The sequence below is a fragment of the Engraulis encrasicolus genome, chromosome 7 (assembly GCF_034702125.1).
Source record: "Engraulis encrasicolus isolate BLACKSEA-1 chromosome 7, IST_EnEncr_1.0, whole genome shotgun sequence".
NCBI classification, from domain to species: Eukaryota; Metazoa; Chordata; class Actinopteri; order Clupeiformes; family Engraulidae; genus Engraulis; species Engraulis encrasicolus.
The window spans coordinates 31482107-31502652 of NC_085863.1; the positions used below are offsets into that span (position 1 = coordinate 31482107).

General features: G+C 44.2%; 1 protein-coding gene across 1 annotated transcript in view; it reads right to left on the bottom strand.

The window, feature by feature from the left end:
• Positions 1-1643: 1643 nt before the first annotated feature.
• Positions 1644-20546, bottom strand: part of robo4 (roundabout, axon guidance receptor, homolog 4 (Drosophila)) — a 34973-nt gene continuing 16070 nt past the window's right edge. The window contains exons 9-22 of the mRNA XM_063203268.1: positions 20377-20514; positions 19950-20058; positions 18246-18367; positions 16791-16962; positions 12989-13195; positions 11439-11481; positions 10778-10893; positions 10194-10568; positions 9670-9744; positions 8596-8779; positions 6258-6428; positions 4900-5004; positions 3390-3748; positions 1644-1946 (exon numbers count right to left, since the gene is read on the bottom strand). Of these exons, the coding sequence (XP_063059338.1) occupies positions 1666-1946; positions 3390-3748; positions 4900-5004; positions 6258-6428; positions 8596-8779; positions 9670-9744; positions 10194-10568; positions 10778-10893; positions 11439-11481; positions 12989-13195; positions 16791-16962; positions 18246-18367; positions 19950-20058; positions 20377-20514 (2457 nt within the window). The 3' untranslated portion in view covers positions 1644-1665. The remainder of the gene's footprint in view (positions 1947-3389; positions 3749-4899; positions 5005-6257; positions 6429-8595; positions 8780-9669; positions 9745-10193; positions 10569-10777; positions 10894-11438; positions 11482-12988; positions 13196-16790; positions 16963-18245; positions 18368-19949; positions 20059-20376; positions 20515-20546) is intronic.

Consider the following 20546-nt stretch of genomic DNA (forward strand, 5'->3'; position numbering starts at 1 on the left):
CTTGATGAACGCCCAACGTCAGAATATTTGACCCTTTGAGGAGTATCATCACAAATATGTGATTAGAATTTTGCCAAAATTTTGAGTTCTTATTATGATGTCATAATGTCTTTGCGAGATTTTTATATGGGAGCTGTAGAGTGTTCCAGTAAAATTCTAGAAGAACCTCTAGAAATTCCATAAGAGAGACGGGAGCTTGGTGTCGCAGACTTCATTGTCGGTTTTCAAGAACATCACTCTAACACATTAACAATTTGTGTGTAATGCCTCTATTAAGGGCTTCAGTCTCAAAGGCTTAAAGATAACATGGTGGTAGCAGCTGTTCAGAAATAATAGTATTACAGCATCCTATAATTCAAATACTGGGCCAAATTAAATGAGTTAGAAATTCTACATTGGCACATTACTGATCCCACTACAAGATAAAGATATAAGAAAACGTAAGTGGCTGAAAAAGAACTCTATAGAATATAGAACTCTATAGAAACAACAATACATATATTGTTGTGTTGGAATCAGTGTAAAATAAAAAGAGTACAATACATTAAATATAAAAGAACAACATTGAAATAGTCAAACATAAAGCAAGAATATAAGAACACCTGTACACCTTTTGTGCTACTGCAGTCTGAATTGCTTTTTGAATCTCTTAAAGACATTACAGTCTAAAAATATATACGCATACTGGTATACCAAACACTACACACCATCTGAAATGGTTTTTAAAGAATGGGTACTTAAAACGTTTGAAAGTCATTTGAGAGACAAAAAGCACATGGGGAAAGGTATTGCCCTGAGGTGCTGGATAGGGGTGGGGGCGGCGGGGTCCTATTGTGAACCTGACCTGAGGTACTGAATAGGGGGGTGCTGGGAGAGGGAGGGGGGTGGGGGTTAGTGGAGGGGGGTGGGGATGGCTGGGGGGGGGCATCTATTGTGAACCTGACCTGAGCTTGAGATGACCCTTCAGGGGTTAGACTATGCCTCATTAGTACTTCTCATCATATTATACGGGCACATTTGCTCCCAGCGCTGAATAACTTATGGATATAGCAATCACCGCAAAACAACAGGACAGAGCCAATCCTGCTGTTGCTCATATATGGACATGTTTGCTCTTAAGAGTGAAGAACTGAAAGCGATGCTGTACCATTTCTAGAAATAAGCTAATTTTTCACCTGTCCCTGAGTTAAATGCCGGATTTCTACCTCTCCCCTGTACTTCCAGCCGTTCCCTGAGTCTGGCAGTGCAAATTTTACCTGCAAGCTAGCATATATCATTGAATCTTATGGGGCAAGCTAGCAACTAACTGGACCCATAAGATTCCAATATAATTGTTAGCTTGAAACTAGAGAATGGTTGAAAGAACAGAGGAAAGGTAAAAGTCAATCATTTAACTCAATGAGAGGTGTAAAATGGGCTTACGTGTATTTCCAGAAGTTGTACAGTATCGCTTTAAGCCCTGAAAACAACAGGACCAACTAAAATCCTGCTGTTGTTCATAGATCAACAAACTATCCCATAGTAGGTTGATAATACTCTACTACTATAAAACTTAAGTAATTCAACACCTGGAGAGTAGGATCAAACACACAAGAGTGTTACATTTTGACACTCATCATCCAAAAATGTACTTTGCAGTAGTGTACTGTTTTTCTGTGTATAGGCTCAGGAGTGAGACAGCATCTTGCTGTGGTGCCTGGCTCCTGCCCCGGCTGCCTGCCGGTGGTACCCCCAGTGGTCTGGTACTGAGGACAGAGTGGCGGCAGCGGCGGCGGCTGCAGATGCTGAGTAGGTGCTGCCCCCTGGCCGCCCGGCACGGTACTGCTGTTCCATCTCCTCCACCCAGGTGGTGCTCCAGTCCCATACAGGTAAGGGGTCTAGGTCTCCAAAGCAGTCCCGCGGCGGGGGGAAGATCACGTTAAGCGGTGACGCTGGAGGAGAGAAGTCTAGATAAGGCAAACATGCAGGGGAGGAGAATAGAAAATAGAGGACAGAAGAGAAAAGAGACATAAGAGCATGAGCCAATTCAGAAGGAAATGAAATGCCAGCCATATACTTGACTAACATGTCAGAGGGGTTACATTTTAGTTATTTATTTTAAATTTGTCTGTCCTTTTTCCAGGGTAGTCAACATTGAGACAGTTGCCTCTTTTTCAAGTGAGCCATGGCCATGGCACCACTGTCTGCCCATTAACACTTTTACCCCATTTGACAACCCCAAAATCCAAACTTGACTGAAACCCCAAATAAGTGTCTTCATGATAGAGGTTTTGTTACAAAGGCAAAATAGAATGGACCAGCAAAAAATAATTGACTAATGGTACTGGAATTACAAATTGTTGGACTACATCACCATCTAGTGGCATGAAGTATAAATAAGCATTACAGCATTGTGTGCCGTAAGGGCAACCCCTAGTGGTAGCCATGAGGAAGTGATTAAAAAGATATCAAACAAGATTGAATGCCCAACTGATAAACGGCGACAACAATCCAAACCACTGCACTGGATTTAAGTTTAAATAATGCAGTGTTTAACACTATTTTAAAGACACTGATTGAAAACCACAAGCATTCTACATGTAAAACCACATAATGTCTCTCATCTGGATCTCTCTCCATCCTCAAGTGCATACTAAGGTCAAAAGTACAATACATAAACAAAAGAGAGAGAGCGAGAGAGCGAGAGAGAGAGAGAGAGAGAGAGAGAGAGAGAGAGAGAGAGAGAGAGAGAGAGAGAGAGAGAGAGACACAGAGACACACAGAGACAGAGAGAGAGAGAGAGAGAGAGAAACAGAGAGAGAGAGACACAGAGAGAGAGAGAGAGAGAGAGAGAGAGAGAGAGAGAGAGAGAGAGACGGGAAATGTGGGATTGAGCTTGCCACAGAGTCTAGCAGAAATCAGGAATCAACACGCCAAGCAAACAAACAAACCACTAACCTCTGAACTGCATTGATCTTAAACATTCCCTTGTGTGGAAGGGCATGTTAAACAAAGTGATGTAAGCATCTGTCAGAGATGCAGAAAGCAAGAGAGGAGAGAGAGAGAGAGAGAGAGAGAGAGAGAGAGAGAGAGAGAGAGAGAGAGAGAGAGAGAGAGAGAGAGAGAGAGAGAGAGAATGCGTGCATTTGTGTGCATGTGCATGCGTGCGCGTATTCATTCGTTCGCGCGTGTGCATGTGTTCTCCATCTTTAGAGGCTATGGAGTCCGTGGTGAGTGCTGGCACACGTGCAAAGTTAGCGGCGTATACGTATAAAGGAGCAGTTTGGAGAGTGTGTGTGTGTGTGTGTGTGTGTGTGTGTGTGTGTGTGTGTGTGTGTGTGTGTGTGTGTGTGTGTGTGTGTGTGTGTGTGTGTGTGTGTGTGTGTGTGTGTGTGTGTATACATTGTTACCTGATAGACTTGCTCCTGCCATAGAGTCGGCGGTGAGCGCTAGCACGCGTGCGAAGTTCGCGTCGTTTATGAAGGAGCAGTCTGATGAACTAATGATACTCGTCCTGGCACTCGCCATGTTGCCCTCGGATACGGAACCCCAGGCGTTCCATAGGGAGCCCTCCCATTCGCTGCAGCAGGAAGAGGGGGTGCTCCTGAGGCGCGCCCGCCCCCCGCCAGCACCCACACCCCCAGCCCCTGCGCCCCCTCGATGGGGCACAGCACCCCCCGTCACATCCTCCACCTCCGAGGGACTGCAGATGTAGCCGAAGGTGGGCGTTGGGGTGAAGGGGCGAGGCGTGAGGTTTTCAGTCAGAACCCTAAGGAGGGAGAGAGAGGGGTATTAAACAACCTGAACAGGCTGGACAAATCTCAGACTATGGCTACACGGTGGGGACACACTCTTTTACAGAAGTTAAAGATGGCCTCTCAACGTCATTTCATTAATATTGCTGTGTTCCCCATTGCTATTGAATGTGTTACGCGTTGGTCCTGTTTTAAAAAACGTTCTGGTTGCTTTGTTTCAAGCCGTTTTTGGAAGCTAGCAAGGTGGCTTGTGGAGAAACGAGAGGGTGTTCCGGGTTTCTCGTTCTCCTGTTCTCAGAGAGATTGTAATGGGAAACAGAGTCGCCACTTCCCCGGGTGGTACTGCACTATAGGGGCGCCAACGGAGGCGTGCAGGCTCCATTCAGTGCTGTGCTCTTTTCTAACCTGTTACCATAGGGACAGACATCGGGCGTTGAAAGAGCAAAAACGTTGCCAAGTCCTACCTGGAAAGCATAAACCAGGGGCGGTGAACGCGGTGGAAGATTCTCTTTTAATGATTTTGACACCCTCGGCACTAGAAACGCTTTTTCAGCGATTACTGCTTCTGCCGATATCTTCCGCTTTCCCCGCGGTCAACGCCTTCTGTCTGTCCTAACAGTTACCCTGCCATTAAAAAATACTGTTCCCCAACATCAGTTTTTCACATGATCCTTATGTGTACAAAACCTGCGCCTGTGTGTTTTGGGCCTGATCTCTTATGGATTTTAGCAAAGGTGAGTAGAGTTGCCAGGTTTGTTTGTGTGACAGAGCGCAACCACAACCTTAGTGATAGCCACTCCATCACATGGACGTTAAGTAAACCTACCCAGGCCTGTGTGTTATGGGTCTGCTCTCTTATGGATGTAAACCCATTTTAGGCTAATGCTGCGCATATGTTGTTTGACCTTTGGCGCCTGGAGTAACATACACTATATGCTGCATTCAGGCTCTTGAGATTTGAGTTTTTAAAAGTGTGGGTATATTAGAGCTGAATGAACACGTCCTAATGGAACATGAGGGTCCTAGCTTTTAGATGCAACTCATTTCTTGTCTTTATGTGCTTCTGAGGCTGAAATATTTAGGTTTTAATTAGGTAGAGGACCCATTTTTCCCAAAAAAGGGCTTAGGCATTCAACAGGCGTTTTTTTTGGAGAAGTAAAATTACCCTGGCCTGTGTGTTTTAGGCCTGATCTCCAGGTACTGGGTGACGTCCTGTGATGACAGCGTGGCATCGTCCAGATCCAGGTCATCAGTGAAGCTGGCGGTGGTTCTGCACAACAAAATAACCCAGTCTTTAATTATGTAAATGATGTTAATAATTTAGCAGGAGCAAATACTAGACGCTGGAATAGTGGCGACTTTTAAGGGGCGTACAGACTGGAAGTGACCAGAACAATGGAAGTCATTATTTCTGTATGGAGGGTTAGCAAACTGGGAGACCATATGCAAACTTGCAAGGGGCAAAGTGGATTGGATGACCAGAACAAATTTCTTATGGTGATAAGCTATGAAGTGGTCCAGCAAAAAATAGGCCATAAGTCTTCAAATGTCTCATGTTGACAAGCCAGAGCCTCTCTTGTGATAAAACACATGTCAATATAATGCAGAAAGTTGAATGAAGCCAATTATTGGGAAGATTTTTCAATGACCTCATCGGGTACCTATTCACAATGGTGGCTTTGGGTCGATTAAGTCTTGAATTTAAAAAGGTCTAGACGTATTGTGTGGGTTTAAATTAACACTTTACTTCAAGTGTCAAATTAACACTAGACATACTGTGTGGGGTTAAATTAACACTAGAATTAGTGTGTGCAGGGTTCATTTAACACTATACTTATTGTGTGGGGTTAAATCAACACTACACTTACTGTGTGTTGTGAATTTTTACTAGACTTTCGGTGTAGGGTGGAATTAACACTAGAGTTAGGCCTACTGGGGCAGCCATTAGGGACCGTTTAGATCACAGGGTTGAAGGTTCAATCCCCATCCTTACCAATCCCTCCCTCCCTCCCTAGCTGAAGTGCCCTTAAAGGGACACTGTGCAGGAAATGGTCAAAAAAGGTACTGCAACTATGCTGCTCATTGAAACTGGGCTGCCTATTGCCAAATCTGATCTTTACATGAAAGTTTACTAAGTAATAAACATATATTTTCTACTATGGTCCAAGTACAGTCATTTTTGCAGCTAAAAATGGCTATTTTTGGAAATATAAAATGGCGGACCATGGAGAAGATCCCCCTGTTCATGTATGAAAAGTGCAATTTTTCCAGTCATAATGAATACTTAGAATTTGATGCTGGTGGCAAGTATTCATGAAAAAGGTAACATTAGTGAATGGGCAGCATGAATTCTGGAAATAAACAACTAAAAATCTCACACAGTGTCCCTTTAAGTAAGGCACCTAACCCCACACTGCTCCAGGAGCTGTAACCAATACCCTGTCATATCTGTAAATCTCTGTGGATAAAATGTCAGCTGCGTGTAATATAAGAATGTAAGGTAATAATACTGTAATAGCTTACTGCGTGGGGTGTGCGGAGAGGCAGAAGGAGGCGGTGGAGAGTCGGCTGTAGGTGCGGCCTGCGTAGGAGGGGGGGGAGCAACTGGCGGTCATCCCGCCCCTCACAGCTGACGCGGAGCACAGGGATTGGAGGGAGCCCACGTCCATCGTCAACTTAGTGGACCTGCTGGAGCTGAGGGGACACACACATGCAGACATGAGCAGACACACACACACGCATGCACGCATGCACGTACACACACGCACGCACGCACGCACGCACGCACGCACGCACGCACACACTTGCTCACACACATATCTCACATCACAGATGGCCACCAAATATTTTATACTCCTACTCCTCCCACCTACCCATATGGACACACACACACACACACACATATACATGCATGCACGTCCGCACATACCTAGGCACACACGCAATTTAAATTCAATAGTCCACAGAGAGATCATCTATTTTGGTGGCAGGCAAGCTGTTGTGCTAGTGTCCCCTTAGCTAAATGTAAGTGTGTAGTCTGGCATTCTACATTGCTGCAGTCTAAGCAATCAACATACCTTTACAGTGTAAGTGCTCTGCCTTCAGTTTGTTTTGCTATAAAACACATTGTTATGGCTTCAACAAGAGACACATCATTAATGCTCACACTCTACACACACTCTGCTGCGCTATTCAAGTGTTTACTCTGGTTGTTATGGCTGCATCCTGCAAAATAGATACACACTAACACACACACACACACACACACACACACACACACACACACACACACACACACACACACACACACACACACAAACACACACACACACACACACACAGCATTTCCCGGAGTGGCGTTCACTGCCGAGGAATGAGGTAGTTAAGGTCTCGTCGTGTCTCGGTAATTGTCTCTTTCCTGGGCATTGTCTAAGTTCCACACACACGCTGACCCCTGCAGACACACACAGACACACAGACACACAGACACACACACGGACACACAGACACAGACACACAGACACACACGCACACATGCACAGTTACACACACACACACACACCCACAGACACACACACACACACACACACACACACACACACACACACACACACACACACACACACACACACACACACACACACTGACCCCCGTGAATGTGTAGCCCCCTGCTCTCTCTACATCAGCAGAAAATGGTTCACAGTTTACTCCTCAAACAAATAAGAGCCAAACAGGCTGAGTGTTAATGATCTGTAAGTGCACTGATGTAGAATAATGTCAAACTAATTGTAGAATAATGTAATACTAATTGGTGTTTTGTCGAATAATCGCTGCTGTGTTGAGATAGCGAAATCACTATTGTTTTGACACAGTGTCAGTGCCACCCATCAGGGCTGGACTGGGGGAGAAATAGGGCCAGGGCACGTTTGGCTTAAAGGGGCCCCTCAAAATTAACGGCGCAGAAAATATATTATCAAATAAAACATATGATTTTTTTTTTTACATTTCGGAAAATAGGGGCACACAAGGGTGCGGGCCGACCGAAAAATGCCTGCTATGCCAGATGGCCCGTCCAGTCCTGAGTACAATATACTGTAAACACACATCATGCTGGCCTTGGTTTGAAAAAAGGCTCACGCTTAAAAAAAGTGGTGAATCCATAGGAGGTAAGTGCAAATGCAATACATTCACACATACGGACGCGCCACACGCACACGCACACGCACACACACACGCACGTGCACCCACACACACATGTGCAGATGCACAGGCCGCAGGCGTGTGTGAAGCCGACATGCATGCACACACAGACACACAGACACACAGACACACACACACACACACACACACACACACACACACACACACACACACACACACACACTAAAGTAAAGAATAAAAACATAAACACCGGGTCGATGAGCTGAAGAAAAGTCCCTGGCAGGAGGAAGTCTTGAACAATGGACTACAGGGGGGAAGAGAGCATGTGTGTGTGTGTGTGTGTGTGTGTGTGTGTGTGTGTGTGTGTGTGAGCGTGTGTGTGTGTGTGTGTGTGTGTGTGTGTGCGTGCGTGCGTGTGCATGCATCACGTGCGTGCGTATGTGCATTGTGTGTGTGTGTGTGTGTGTGTGTGTGTGTGTGTGTGTGTGTGTGTGTGTGTGTGTGTGTGTGTGTGTGTGTTTTGCCACATTGTGGCATTGTGTGTGTGTGACATTGTGTGTGTGTGTGACATTGTGTGTGTGTGACATTGTGTGTGTGTGTGTGTGTGTGTGTGTGTGTGTGTGTGTGTGTGTGTGTGTGTGTGTGTGTGTGTGTGTGTGTGTGTGTGTGTGTGTGTGTGTTTTTCCGGTGTGTGACTCACCCTTCCTCCTCTGAGCTGAGGCTGTGTGTGTCATGGTTGGCGTGTCCAGGACGGCCAGGAGGGGGGGCCGGTGAGTGGGGGGGCCCAGCGTCCACCAGGTGCAGAGAGGCTGAGTAGTGCAGTGGGAGGTGGTGGGCACGCGCTGACTGCACACAGTCTGGGAGAGCGGCAGGGGGAGGCAGTGCTGGATAGAGGTACATACATCACACATGACAGTCATTATACTGTATACGTGAACAAAACACGTTGACGTCAACAAAACCATTCACATTATAAGTTGCTGCCTGGATGTCTTTTGTTTGTGGCCAAAGTAAAAGTAGAAGTAAATGTATGGTGTAAATACAACCAGGGCTTTGAACCAATGTTTTTTTCCAATCGGTTCGTTCCGAACAGAAACAGAATTATAACGTTTCCGGTTATGAGTTCCACCAATAAATTGACATTCCCGAACCGGTTAGAACAAAAAAATATCGTTCCCGGAACGGTGAAATTCGTTCGTGACAGCTGATTACTCCCCATATAAATATCTGACGTTAATTAACCAAGAAAGATGGAAGTGCAAATGGGTCAGCCTACATTCCAAACTGTTTTCTCGAGCAGATGAAAAGAATATCCTACAGAATTCTGTCATTCAGGGACGACCTAAGTGGAGAAAGCATAAACCTCAAATATGAAAATGCGCGCTCCGCGCTGACTTGAGTCACTGGGAGCGCTATGATGGACATTGCGAGTTTGTGCATATCTGTTTTTGAAGCGGCCATGGATGCCCATTAACAAAGAACATTCTTGTGTTTTCGTTTTCGTTCCTTGAACCAGTTCAAAGCCCTGAAGCACACGATATTACATAGCAGTGAATGTGAGATGTGTATTTGGAAGCACTTTCAACTGGTCAACTGTACTGTATAGTTGCAATATTGTTATAATATGTGATGTGTTGTCATATGATGATGTGTTACCTGGTGATTGGTGGCTGAGCCTCTACTTGTTGACGCTAGTGATGCTGTAGTATGTGATGTAATGTAATGTAATAGTGTAATGTGATATGTAAAGTGATGTCATACGATATGGTGATACCTAGGGTCTGGTGGCTGAGTCTCTGCTTGTTGACGCTGGTGTTGCTGAGAGGAGCACTCTTCACCGCCTGCAGCTCTGGAGAAATATGAAAATAGTAATAATAATAATAATAATAATAATAATAATAATAATAATAATAATAATTATTATTATTATTATTATTATTATTATTATTATTATTATTATTACTATTATTACCATAAATAGTACTAATAGTACTAACAAGTACTAAATTATAATTATTAATAACAATAATGATACTTAATTTATTATTATTATTATTATTATTATTATTATTACAGCATGATAGTCTTACACACACACACACACACACACACACACACACACACACACACACACACACACACACACACACACACACACACACACACACACACACACCCCACACACACACACACACACACACACACATGCACAAACACACACACACACACACACACGCACAAACACACACACACACACACACACACAGCCTCTGTAAAGTTAGGGCCATACACACTCACCTCGTTTGCTGTTCCTCTCCCAGGACTCCTTGAGTACTCCCATGTGCGGCTGGGCAGGGAGGGGTCGTTTCCACGGCAACAGAGCCTGCTCCCGGGCCTGCTGGGCGGCCGCCATCTTGCCACCGCTGTTCCTCGGCGACGGCTGCGGCGTGATGATGACGGTCTCGGCACGTGGGTCCGAGCAGGAGGAGGAGGAGTGGGAGGAGTGGAAGTGGGGCATTCTGGGACGCCGCGCGGGGCTGTTGAAGGTCTTTAACCCTTTACCGCCCGTCAGGTCCACGTAGAAGGTGCCGTACACACCACAGCTGTCGGGCACGATCGGGACGACCGCCTCCAGGGCAGAGGGGTCCTTCTTGGTGGACACGGGGAGAGACGCTGGGAAATAGAAGGGAAAATAGTTTAATGATATATTCTATCGTTGCTGTCAGACAGAAACCTTGTATCTCCACTTGTCACTATTTTTCACTGCAATTTCAACATAACAGTTTGTTATTAAATAATTTATCATACACAAATACTCAGGGAGACTGACCAGTAGTACTGATTTATATTTGATAATCTCTCTCTCTCTCCCTGTGTCTCACCGCTCTTGCTGAGTACGGGGCTGTCCTGTCCCTGTGCCCAGAGGTCCTGGTAGGGTTTGGAGCACAGTGCCGGCCTCCAGCCTCCTGAGATCCACGGGGAGTCAGGTGCCGCCATCCTGGAAGACAAGACACCACACCACACAGCATGACACACTGGACTCTCATCCCTGGAAACTTAGCTATTGAACAGCTGAGCTGTTTTGCTTATGTACAGTGTGTAGCATACGCAAATGTATTTCACATAATAAACCTCCAGTGCATCACCCCGACTCCTCAATTTCTGACTACCTTTGACCTGATTGAAATTTGTGACGTCTAAGGTATGCCCTTGTGGTCAAATAATGAGATGTGCCTTGTGACAGCATATTTTCACTGATGATAATGGTTAAGGAAAGGTGTATGTTAAGGTGACCTGGTCAACAGTTGACGTGACATGTATGCCCTCAATGTCAAAAATTGCTGCCTGGTCAACGGTAGTCAGAAATAGAAGAGTTGAGCTGAGACAGTGTTGAATAAACACTACTACTGTATGTACATGATCCTAATTGAGCAATAGCACCAGTCATCCAAATTTAGCCCTGACTTACAGCTCATGTACATTATGTGTACTAGTATCTGGTAATAACTGACATGTGATGGGACATTTGTGTGCATACATTACCTGTGTCTGATGATGAGATCCTCACTGGCTAACCGGTACAGGCCTGTTATCAGGAAGAAAAACATATATACATGACATCAACATGGCATATTTATAGCCAAATACAAGTGAATATAATGTACAATATACAATGTATCGTAATATTTCTCTGCTTTCAGAGTTAATATTGATCACTGTTCTTTCAAGTCTGTTGAAATAACACGTAAGTGTTTGCACAGCGTAAAATGATTCTTTGAGTAATTATACTTCTAGGGCAGCCATAGTTGTTGGCGTACTCTCTTGAACATATGGGCTCGAGTCATAATGCATCGCCCTTACCAGCCTAATCTGTTGGCCAAGTACTGCAGCTGTTTATAACATTATATATGTGTATAATCTATCTCCTTAAACTGCAGAGCCAAGCACACACACACACACACACACACACACACACACACACACACACACACACACACACACACACACACACACGTGCTGACTTGGGCTTCTGACACCCAGCGGTGTAGCTGTGATCTAGAGCACTGGTTCCCAACCTATGGGTCGGGACCCACCTCATGGGTCGCCAAAGATCCACAGGGGGTCGCGGAGCCCTCTTGATTTTAAGGGGTTTCATTTTAAATATATATAGCCCATGTTGAATAACAGACAAAGCATTTAACTAATAAATGCATAGAAGCAACAAATTGTAAGTGCTACATTAAACATTTATTCTATATTTGACCAAAGACGAATTGAGGAATAAAAGAACTAAAATTAGTTTTCGCAGGAAACAGAGGGCATCTTGTGACTCCGTCTCGTGAGGGCGCTCGCGTGGTTGGGTCACCAAAGCTTACAATAGTAAAAACATGGGTCCCTTAAGAAAAAGGTTGGGAACCACTGATCTAGAGGGCCCATCTGAGCCATCTGTGTTGTGATATAGTGCAGGCCAGATGTTGGTGGTGTAATGTGAAGGGTTGATCAGCCCCTGGTGTGGTGTAGAGGGCTGTTGCCTCTGCTCTGAGGTAGCCCCTGATGTCGTGTAGAGGACTGTTTGTGTTTTCATGTAGTCTACTCTAGAAGCAGGGCTGGCTGGGATAAAAAACGCCACAGAGGCGTTTTTGGCTCACGTAAACTGCATTGTGAAAAATATTACTTCCACACATCGTCATTTTTTACAATGTGTGGTAATGCCATTTTTCGCATGCCCCCTCACATTTAACCTGTTTTCGTACAATATCCTGCTTGACTCGCGCCGATTGCTTGAGTCCGCCATTGAAGATGGACCAGTGCCCCCCCTTATCTGGGGACCAAGAAACAACAGCATGGGCCCCAGGAGGGCTGTTGGCACAACAAGATATGCCTGGCATGCCAGATGACCAGTCCAGCCCTGTCTAGAAGGCTGATGTCTGGGTTTCTAAAGTGAAGGTTTTGTGCATTGTGTGTTGGCCTGATAGTAAAAAAAACAAAAACCTGAGCACTTGTGTAGTGTGCGGGGCCAGAGTCTCTGTGGTGGCCAGTATATTGTGGTATATACACTGTAGCTGTTGTGTGCCTATGTAGCTGGTTCTGACCTGATCGCTTGTTGTGTAGGCCGTGGTGCGCGGGGCCGGCGTCCCTGTTGTGACGTCGGTAGAGGCACACGGCTGCGATCATCAGCAGGCACCACACCAGCACGCCCACGCTGCCGATGAACACGGGGTCCTGGAGCACCGCCAGCACCGCCCCCAGGCTGCCCACGCCACTGCCTGACTGGGCTGGGGACGCATGCCGCTTGTTCTCTAAATAGGGGGGAAGCAGATACAGATGTAGAGAATGTGTGTGAGACAGGACAGTTGGTTATGGGTCAAAGACATTTGTTTGGGCTCAGACGTCAGGTTGCAATGAATTAGTAATTGGTGGTTGATATGCAATGAATATGCTTCTTAGATAGGCCCCTAAAAAGAAACAAACAGAAACCAATGCATTCAGTATAGTGGCACTGGCTGTCATTGCGCCACCCTGATGTGTGCTACTACTGAAACGTCACTGACCCGTATACAGAGGAACACAGATGCAGTAGAAGCATAGGCTACTGGATGTGAGAGAGATACGCCCACACCACTGCCCAACTGGGGGACGCACACCACTTATTGTCTAAAGGGGGAGGATAGACAGAGATACAATGCAGCACATGTGTGTGAGAGAGGTTTACTGATGAACACAAACTGATGAAGTAGAAGCATGTCCAACATGACACTGTCCTTCAGTGTTAACAGATGCTTTTGCTTACTGTAACTGTGAAAAACATGAAATTTCAAAACATTTTTTTGAAAAGTGAATGCATGAAAGCCAAGCCAAAAAAATATTTTTAAAAAATCTCTTTTTTTGCATTACAGTAAGCAAAAGTATCCGTTGCACTGAAGGACATGTTGGACGTCTTTGACCCACAGGTGAGGGAGGTGCCCACACCACTGCAGGTAGAGTTGGTAGCATGGCAGACAGCATGTGTGTGACTGACCACTGTCACGCATATTGTCCTCTAAAGAGACAAGCGCACTGCAGCACAGTACCACAGGCAGCATGTGTGAGAGATTACTGACCAGAAAAGCGAACAGAAACACAAATACAGCAGTACAGCAGCAGGTAGCATGTGTCTGTGTGTGTGGGGGAGAGAGAGAGAAACTGTTGTTTTCTAGATCAACACCTACAGCAGGCAGCCTGCATGTCAGAGATTGCTGGGGTGTCATGTGGTTTGTTCAGGGCAGGCTCAGAAATCAGAAGTGGCCAAAGTGAAAGAATAAGGAAAAGACAAAACCTGCTTTACTTTTCTTCCAATACAATTAACTTCACTGAGTAACTGGTCTGCAGTTGCTATAGAGGGATGCACCAGATTCGGTGTTGGTTTGAACAAGTTTGGGACTTTTCTTTTCAGGTATTTAGATATAAGTAGGAACAATGGAATAACTGGTCTAATCGCTATGTAATATCATGTGCTAGTGTTGTACTCTACACCATAAATCTACTTGTACTTTGGCCACCTATGTTAGAAATGTACACTGTGTGTGTAGTACATGACTTTGCATCAATAGGGCAAATACAGTGAGGACAATAAGTATTTGATCCCTTGCTGATTTTGCTGGTTTGCCCACTAATAAGGACATGACCATTCTATAATATTAATGATAAAATGTATTCTAATATAGAGAGACAGAATATCAAAAAGAAAATCCAGAAAATGACTTTGAAGAATATATTTTAATTGATTTGTATTCCATTGAGGAAAATAAGTATTTGACCCCTCTAGTCAAAGAAGACAAAATTACTTGGTGGCAAAGCCCTTGTTTTCTCATACAGAGAAAGATGTTTCTTTCAGTTAATGACAATGTTTGTGGATATATTAGAAAGGATTTTTGTCCGCTTTTCTTTGCAGATCATCTCTAAATCACTTAAGTTGTATGACTGTAGCTTGCCAAATGGGAGCTTCTGTTCCCTTCACAGGATTAGTATAGGGTTAATGTTTGGAAACTGTCTAGGCCACTTCATGACCTTAATATGTTTCTGCTTGAGCTACTCCTTCGTTGCTTGGGCTGTATGTTATGGATTATTATCATATTGGGAGGCCAATCCATGACCCACCTTCAGTCTAGTGGTGGTGGGAAAGAGGTTGGCATGCAGCATTGTACGTTTACATGTCTCCTTCCATCCATTTCTTGACGATGTGAAGTTGTCCTGTGTCTTGGCCAGACAAACAACCTCAAAACATAATGATTTTGGAGAAGGTGTTGTTCTTGGGATCATAGGCAGCATTTCTCTTCCTCCAAACACATTGAGTTGTGTTAATGCCAAACAGTTCGATTTTGGGGTCATCTGATTCCAGCACCTCCCAAACATATCCAATCCAGTTTGATGTTCATTGGCAAACCTCAGGTGAGCCTGAACAGGTTCCTTCTGAAGCCGGGGTACCATACATGCACTGCAATATTTTAATCCGCTGTGGTATCAAGTGTTTCCAATAGTTTTCTTAGTGACTGAGGTCCCAGCTGCCTTGAGATCATTTCCTAGCTCCTCCCATACAGTTTTAAGGTGCTTTATCTCCTTTTTTCTGGTTATTAAATTCCCACATGGTCAAATCTTCTATGGAACCAGAGACAGGCCTAAGATTGATGATTGATGATCATTTTGTATGTCCTAAAATTGGGAAGAAATGCACCAACAGTTTGCTCTTTAATATCCAGGAGCCCATTTCAGCCTTGTTGAGTTCTAAAATCTTGTCCCTGACATCCTTTGACAGCTTTTTGGTCTGTCCCATGTTGGCGAGTTTAGTTTGATTGATTGACTGATTCTATGGACTGATTCTGCAGATTCAATGTGTCTTTTGTGCAGGTTACTATTAACAGGTGTGTTCAATTCAGATAACAAGTTGATTGGAAGTGCCATTTGATCTGCGGGATCAGAACTCTTAATGGTTGGCAGGGGATCAAATACTTATTTCCCTCAATTAAATATAAATAAATTATTATATATTCTTTAGAGTTAATTTCTGGATTTTCTTTTTGATATTCTGTCTCTCCATATTAGAATACATATTATCATTAACATTAAAGACTGATCATGTCTTTATTAGTGGGCAAACCAACAAAATCAGCAAGGGATCAAATACTTATTCTCCTCACTGTAGCTTAGTAAGGGAGATCAGTGACATTTTTGTTGCTTTAATGATGTTGTTGCTACACTGCTCTAGCTCCTGAAAATCAATAATAAAATCAAATATTTTGCTCTCCTGTGGGGTGTTACATGACCTGAGCTGTCTTCATTACATACATAGCTCACAGCATATTAGGGAGGTCAGAGGCCTATTAGGAGTGGATGAGCATGACTGATCTATGAGAATGGTGATCACTTACCTATGAGAACTATATGCTTTCACTGTTTTGTGTTTGCTTTTTGCTTTTATTTTTTTGAAGAACATTTAATGCGTTTGATGGGTTGTAAAAGTTGGCTTTACCTTGCCTTTGACTATCATTAACGTGTGAGAACTATGAAAGTCACTGAACTGTGATGAATTAATAGCACAGCCGTGCCCTAGAGGAGATGGGCTTTCGATCAGAGGGTTGCAGGTTTGAATCCCACCATTCCATTCCCTACCACACTCCATGGACGAGGTGCCCTTGAACAAGGCACCTAAGCCCACAAGCTCCAGGGGCCATAACCAATACCCTGTAAATAACTGTATGTCGCTATGGATAAAAGTGTCAGCTAAGTGAAATGTAATGTAATGTAATGTAATGTAATGTAACATATGCATAATATAATACACCAGGCAGACAGAAAGTGCAGTACGTATTGCCACATCCTGTACATCAAGATGCTGTGCTGTAATGTGAATGCACTGACCTATGAGTAGTCTGTGAGGGTCGCTTTTGGCCCCTATCCCGGCTCCGTTGACGGCGGCCACTCGTACCCAGTACTGCTTCCCCGGGTGCAGGATGTCGATCTCCAGACTGTGAGTGGCGCTGTCTACTGTCCAGTTGAAGAACTGTTGGTCATCTGACTGCACACACCACACCTGAAGAGGAACACAGGCACAGGGGAAAAATGCATAACATAACAATATTATATACACACTGTGAAGCATTTCAAGCCAGTTTAACGTAAAAATGTAAGTTGCCCTGTTGCCTTAAGTTTGTAAGTTAACTCAACTCAAGGCTTAACTCCACTCAAGGCTTTCATAAGATGAACTGACTTACAAACTTAAAGCAGCAGGGCAACTTACTTTTTTACATTTAACTGACTGCGATGTATTACAGTTCACATATTACCAACCCAGCTTAAAACACACATGCCTCTCACCCCCAACCAGTCCCGTTGTGATACACTGTTGTTACAAACCTGTTGTTACAAACCTGTTGTTACAAACCTGTTATATACAATGTAGATCATTCTTCAGTGTGATATTGTTACAGATATAGACAGTATGTTCGATGTTACTGGATTCAGACTGATAAGCACTGCCTGTCAAAAGCTTATGGTTACACTTTACTTGGTGTGTTGCTGCATAACACATTCTGTTATACACTTTGCATGAAGGATTCATTACTGTTTCGTAAGACATTCATAGCAAACCTTTCATTAACACGGAACACAAAAGGACAGCAACTTATCAAAATAAATGCTTAATCTAACTCCTTCATCTACCCTTCAATGCTGCTTTGTTTATCTTTTATTTTGACAAGTTACTGTCCTTTCATCTTCCATGTTCCTGAAAGTTTTGGCATGAATGTCTAATGAAAAAGTCATGAATGCTCCATGCAAAGTGTATAAAAAAGTGTTACCAAGCTTATTTACAGTAGCCTGGTCCTGACCATCCCATAATACTACCATTTCATTTCGTATTTATGGTCTGGCATTTGTTTGCTCTGAAGCGATTGTAGGAAGCAGGAAGTTTGCACTCAGTTATGGTTTGAAATTATTGGACACCTCTCACCCAATCGCTGGCAGTTACTCAACAACAACATAGCCAGACCAATGGCTCTGGCGCAGATGTGTACGTCATTGTCACGAGCGTCCTCCCCCTTTCGCCCCCACGTGGGGGGCGTATTCGATTATTGGCTGTTTTTGGGGGGGGGAGTGGGGGGGGGCGCGTTGCGATCAAAATTCTACTGCTCCAGGCACTCCACAGAGAAGCACGACCAGACTACAGTAGTGGAGCCAATCCTTTGGCGGAAGTACGTAGGATGGCTCGCGAGGCTATATTTACAGTGCTTCATGACACATCTCATGCAGACTAATTTCCCTGACTCGTGGTATACCTGATATCCCTGACTGATGGCGTTGTGAGTATTGCTATACCTGATATCCCTGGATGATGCCGTTGTGAGCGTCGTGAGGAGGGGGTCCCCAGCTGAGACGCACCGTGTCATTGCGGTCCACTGGCATTGTCACCGACAACCCCTGAGGTGGGGCACTGGGGACTAGCGAGACAGGAAAAGTTGGTTAGTCTTGGTCTAGGACCTGAACTGGTTTAGGCCTCAGATATCCTCATCTCATTACACCAAACTATGAAGACAGAGAGCGGGGCTATTCCCCATACAGGTACATTGCGGTTTGGTAACACTTTTGAAAAGCTTTATAAACACCTTGTAAATAATGAACTAATTAACAAAGAAACAACAATTGTTTGTATGCAAGTAAGAAATACTATATTAACACAGCAGACACAGTACAACCGCAACACTCCTAGAAATGTGTCCTCCAGAGAGCAGAAGAGATGGCAGGCAGGCAAACACACATTCAAAATATAGAAGGGATGTAGGAACCGATTCCCACTCTGGTGTGCAGCCGTAGGTTGGTCCTGACTCATTTACAAACATTTGTAAATGCTTTGTTTATATTTACTTCATAAATTATAGTTTCTAAAGTATTAATTCACTGCTATTCTACATTATTACCTATGATTCCACAGATACCATAGCCCAATGGAAATAAACCATAACTTTTCTGAAACCTACTAGCCTACTGTACCCTATTCTGCTACGCAGCCTGGCCATCCAACAGGAAATGAGGGAATGGGTAATACACATAGGACCAATTTCTGGTACACTGGTTAAGACTAGTCGTAGACTACGGGAATGTTAAAAGGTAATGTCCAAAGAGGAGCCTGAGAAATGTTTTCCTCTAAGATCAGCCTTAATCCTACTGGCCTTGAGAGTTGTAGAGCAGTAGTGCAGCCTATTGCATGCATATTTGATGAGCAGCGTTAACCACAAATCTTCCTGCGCAATAACATACATTTACAATTTCTTACACACCACTGGAGCCTAGTTTTAGACCTAGAGGGATTTTTTAATGCTGGTCTCCAAAGGAAAGTCTGAGAAATGCTTTAGTCTTGGATAAGGCTTAATCCTACTGGCCCTGATCTGAGAGCTACTGTATGGCTCACATACAGGATGAGAAATGTGGACAATGCGCAGTGGTGTATAGGATTGCCACCGTCAATCAATAAATTAAGAAACAGAGAAGAATTGCACAGCATCTTGATGTACAGGATGTGGCAGTGCGTGCTGCACTTTGTGTCTGCATTAGTTTATTATAGTGAAAGGAAAGATGATTTTTATATGTGAAAGGAAATATGATTTTCATCCTACGACAGTGCAGGCAAAGAAAGTGGATCTAACAAGAAGCATCATTTTGTTTCTTTTCCGGTATTATGTCGGGTGAACGCCCCTTTAGGAGACCTTCCGTTAGGAGACCTTCCGTTAGGAGCCCTGAGGTTGAGAATCAATGAAGTCCCCTTAGCGCTGTAGATGGCGATAGCGCACGTCTTGCGTAAACACCTCAAAAAGAGAAGAAGTAGGGGACAACGCCCCCTTAGGAGACCCAACTTGAGCACACGCTTTTGCATTGAGTGGGCGTGTTTTGCGATATCTTGGTCTGATTCAGTATTTTTGGTGCAGGTGTATCTGGTATTACTCTGGTACCCAGGCATCATCATGTTATGGCCTACATGTAGATGTCAGTGGTGTGATATGGTGTTGTGGGTGTATTGACACATACCTATCTCTGGCACGCGCAGATGCCTGGTGTTGCTCTCTCTGCCATAGAGGCCGCTGCCGTACGGTCGCACCTTAAACTCATACTTGTAGCCCCTCTTCAGAGGCCCAATCTGTGAACCAATCAATCAATCAATCAGTCAATTAATCAATCAATCAATCAACCGATCAATCAATCAATCAGTCAATTAATCAATCAATCAATCAACCAGCCAACCAACCAAACAACCAACCAACTAACCAATCGAATCAACAGTACATTGTATCATTAAAATCATACTGAAGCCATTCAATGTTTGTACTGTATAAATGATAAATACATCAACAATAAATAAAAACAAATGAACAAATAAAATGCTAAATAAGCCATGCAATACTACCGTAAATATACTGTGGTGCATATTATAGTAGGTTACAAGTAGTTCACTAACCTGTGCCTGTAGTTGCTGCAGGCTGGGGGAGGCAAGGGCCACCTTCTTGGCTGCCCAGTCAGAGCTGGCGGGAAGTAGGGAGCGGTACAGCACCTCAAAGCCATCCAGGTAGTGAGGAGGAGTCAACAGGGACTGGAGCTGACAGGGGACATGACAGGGGAACGTGAAAA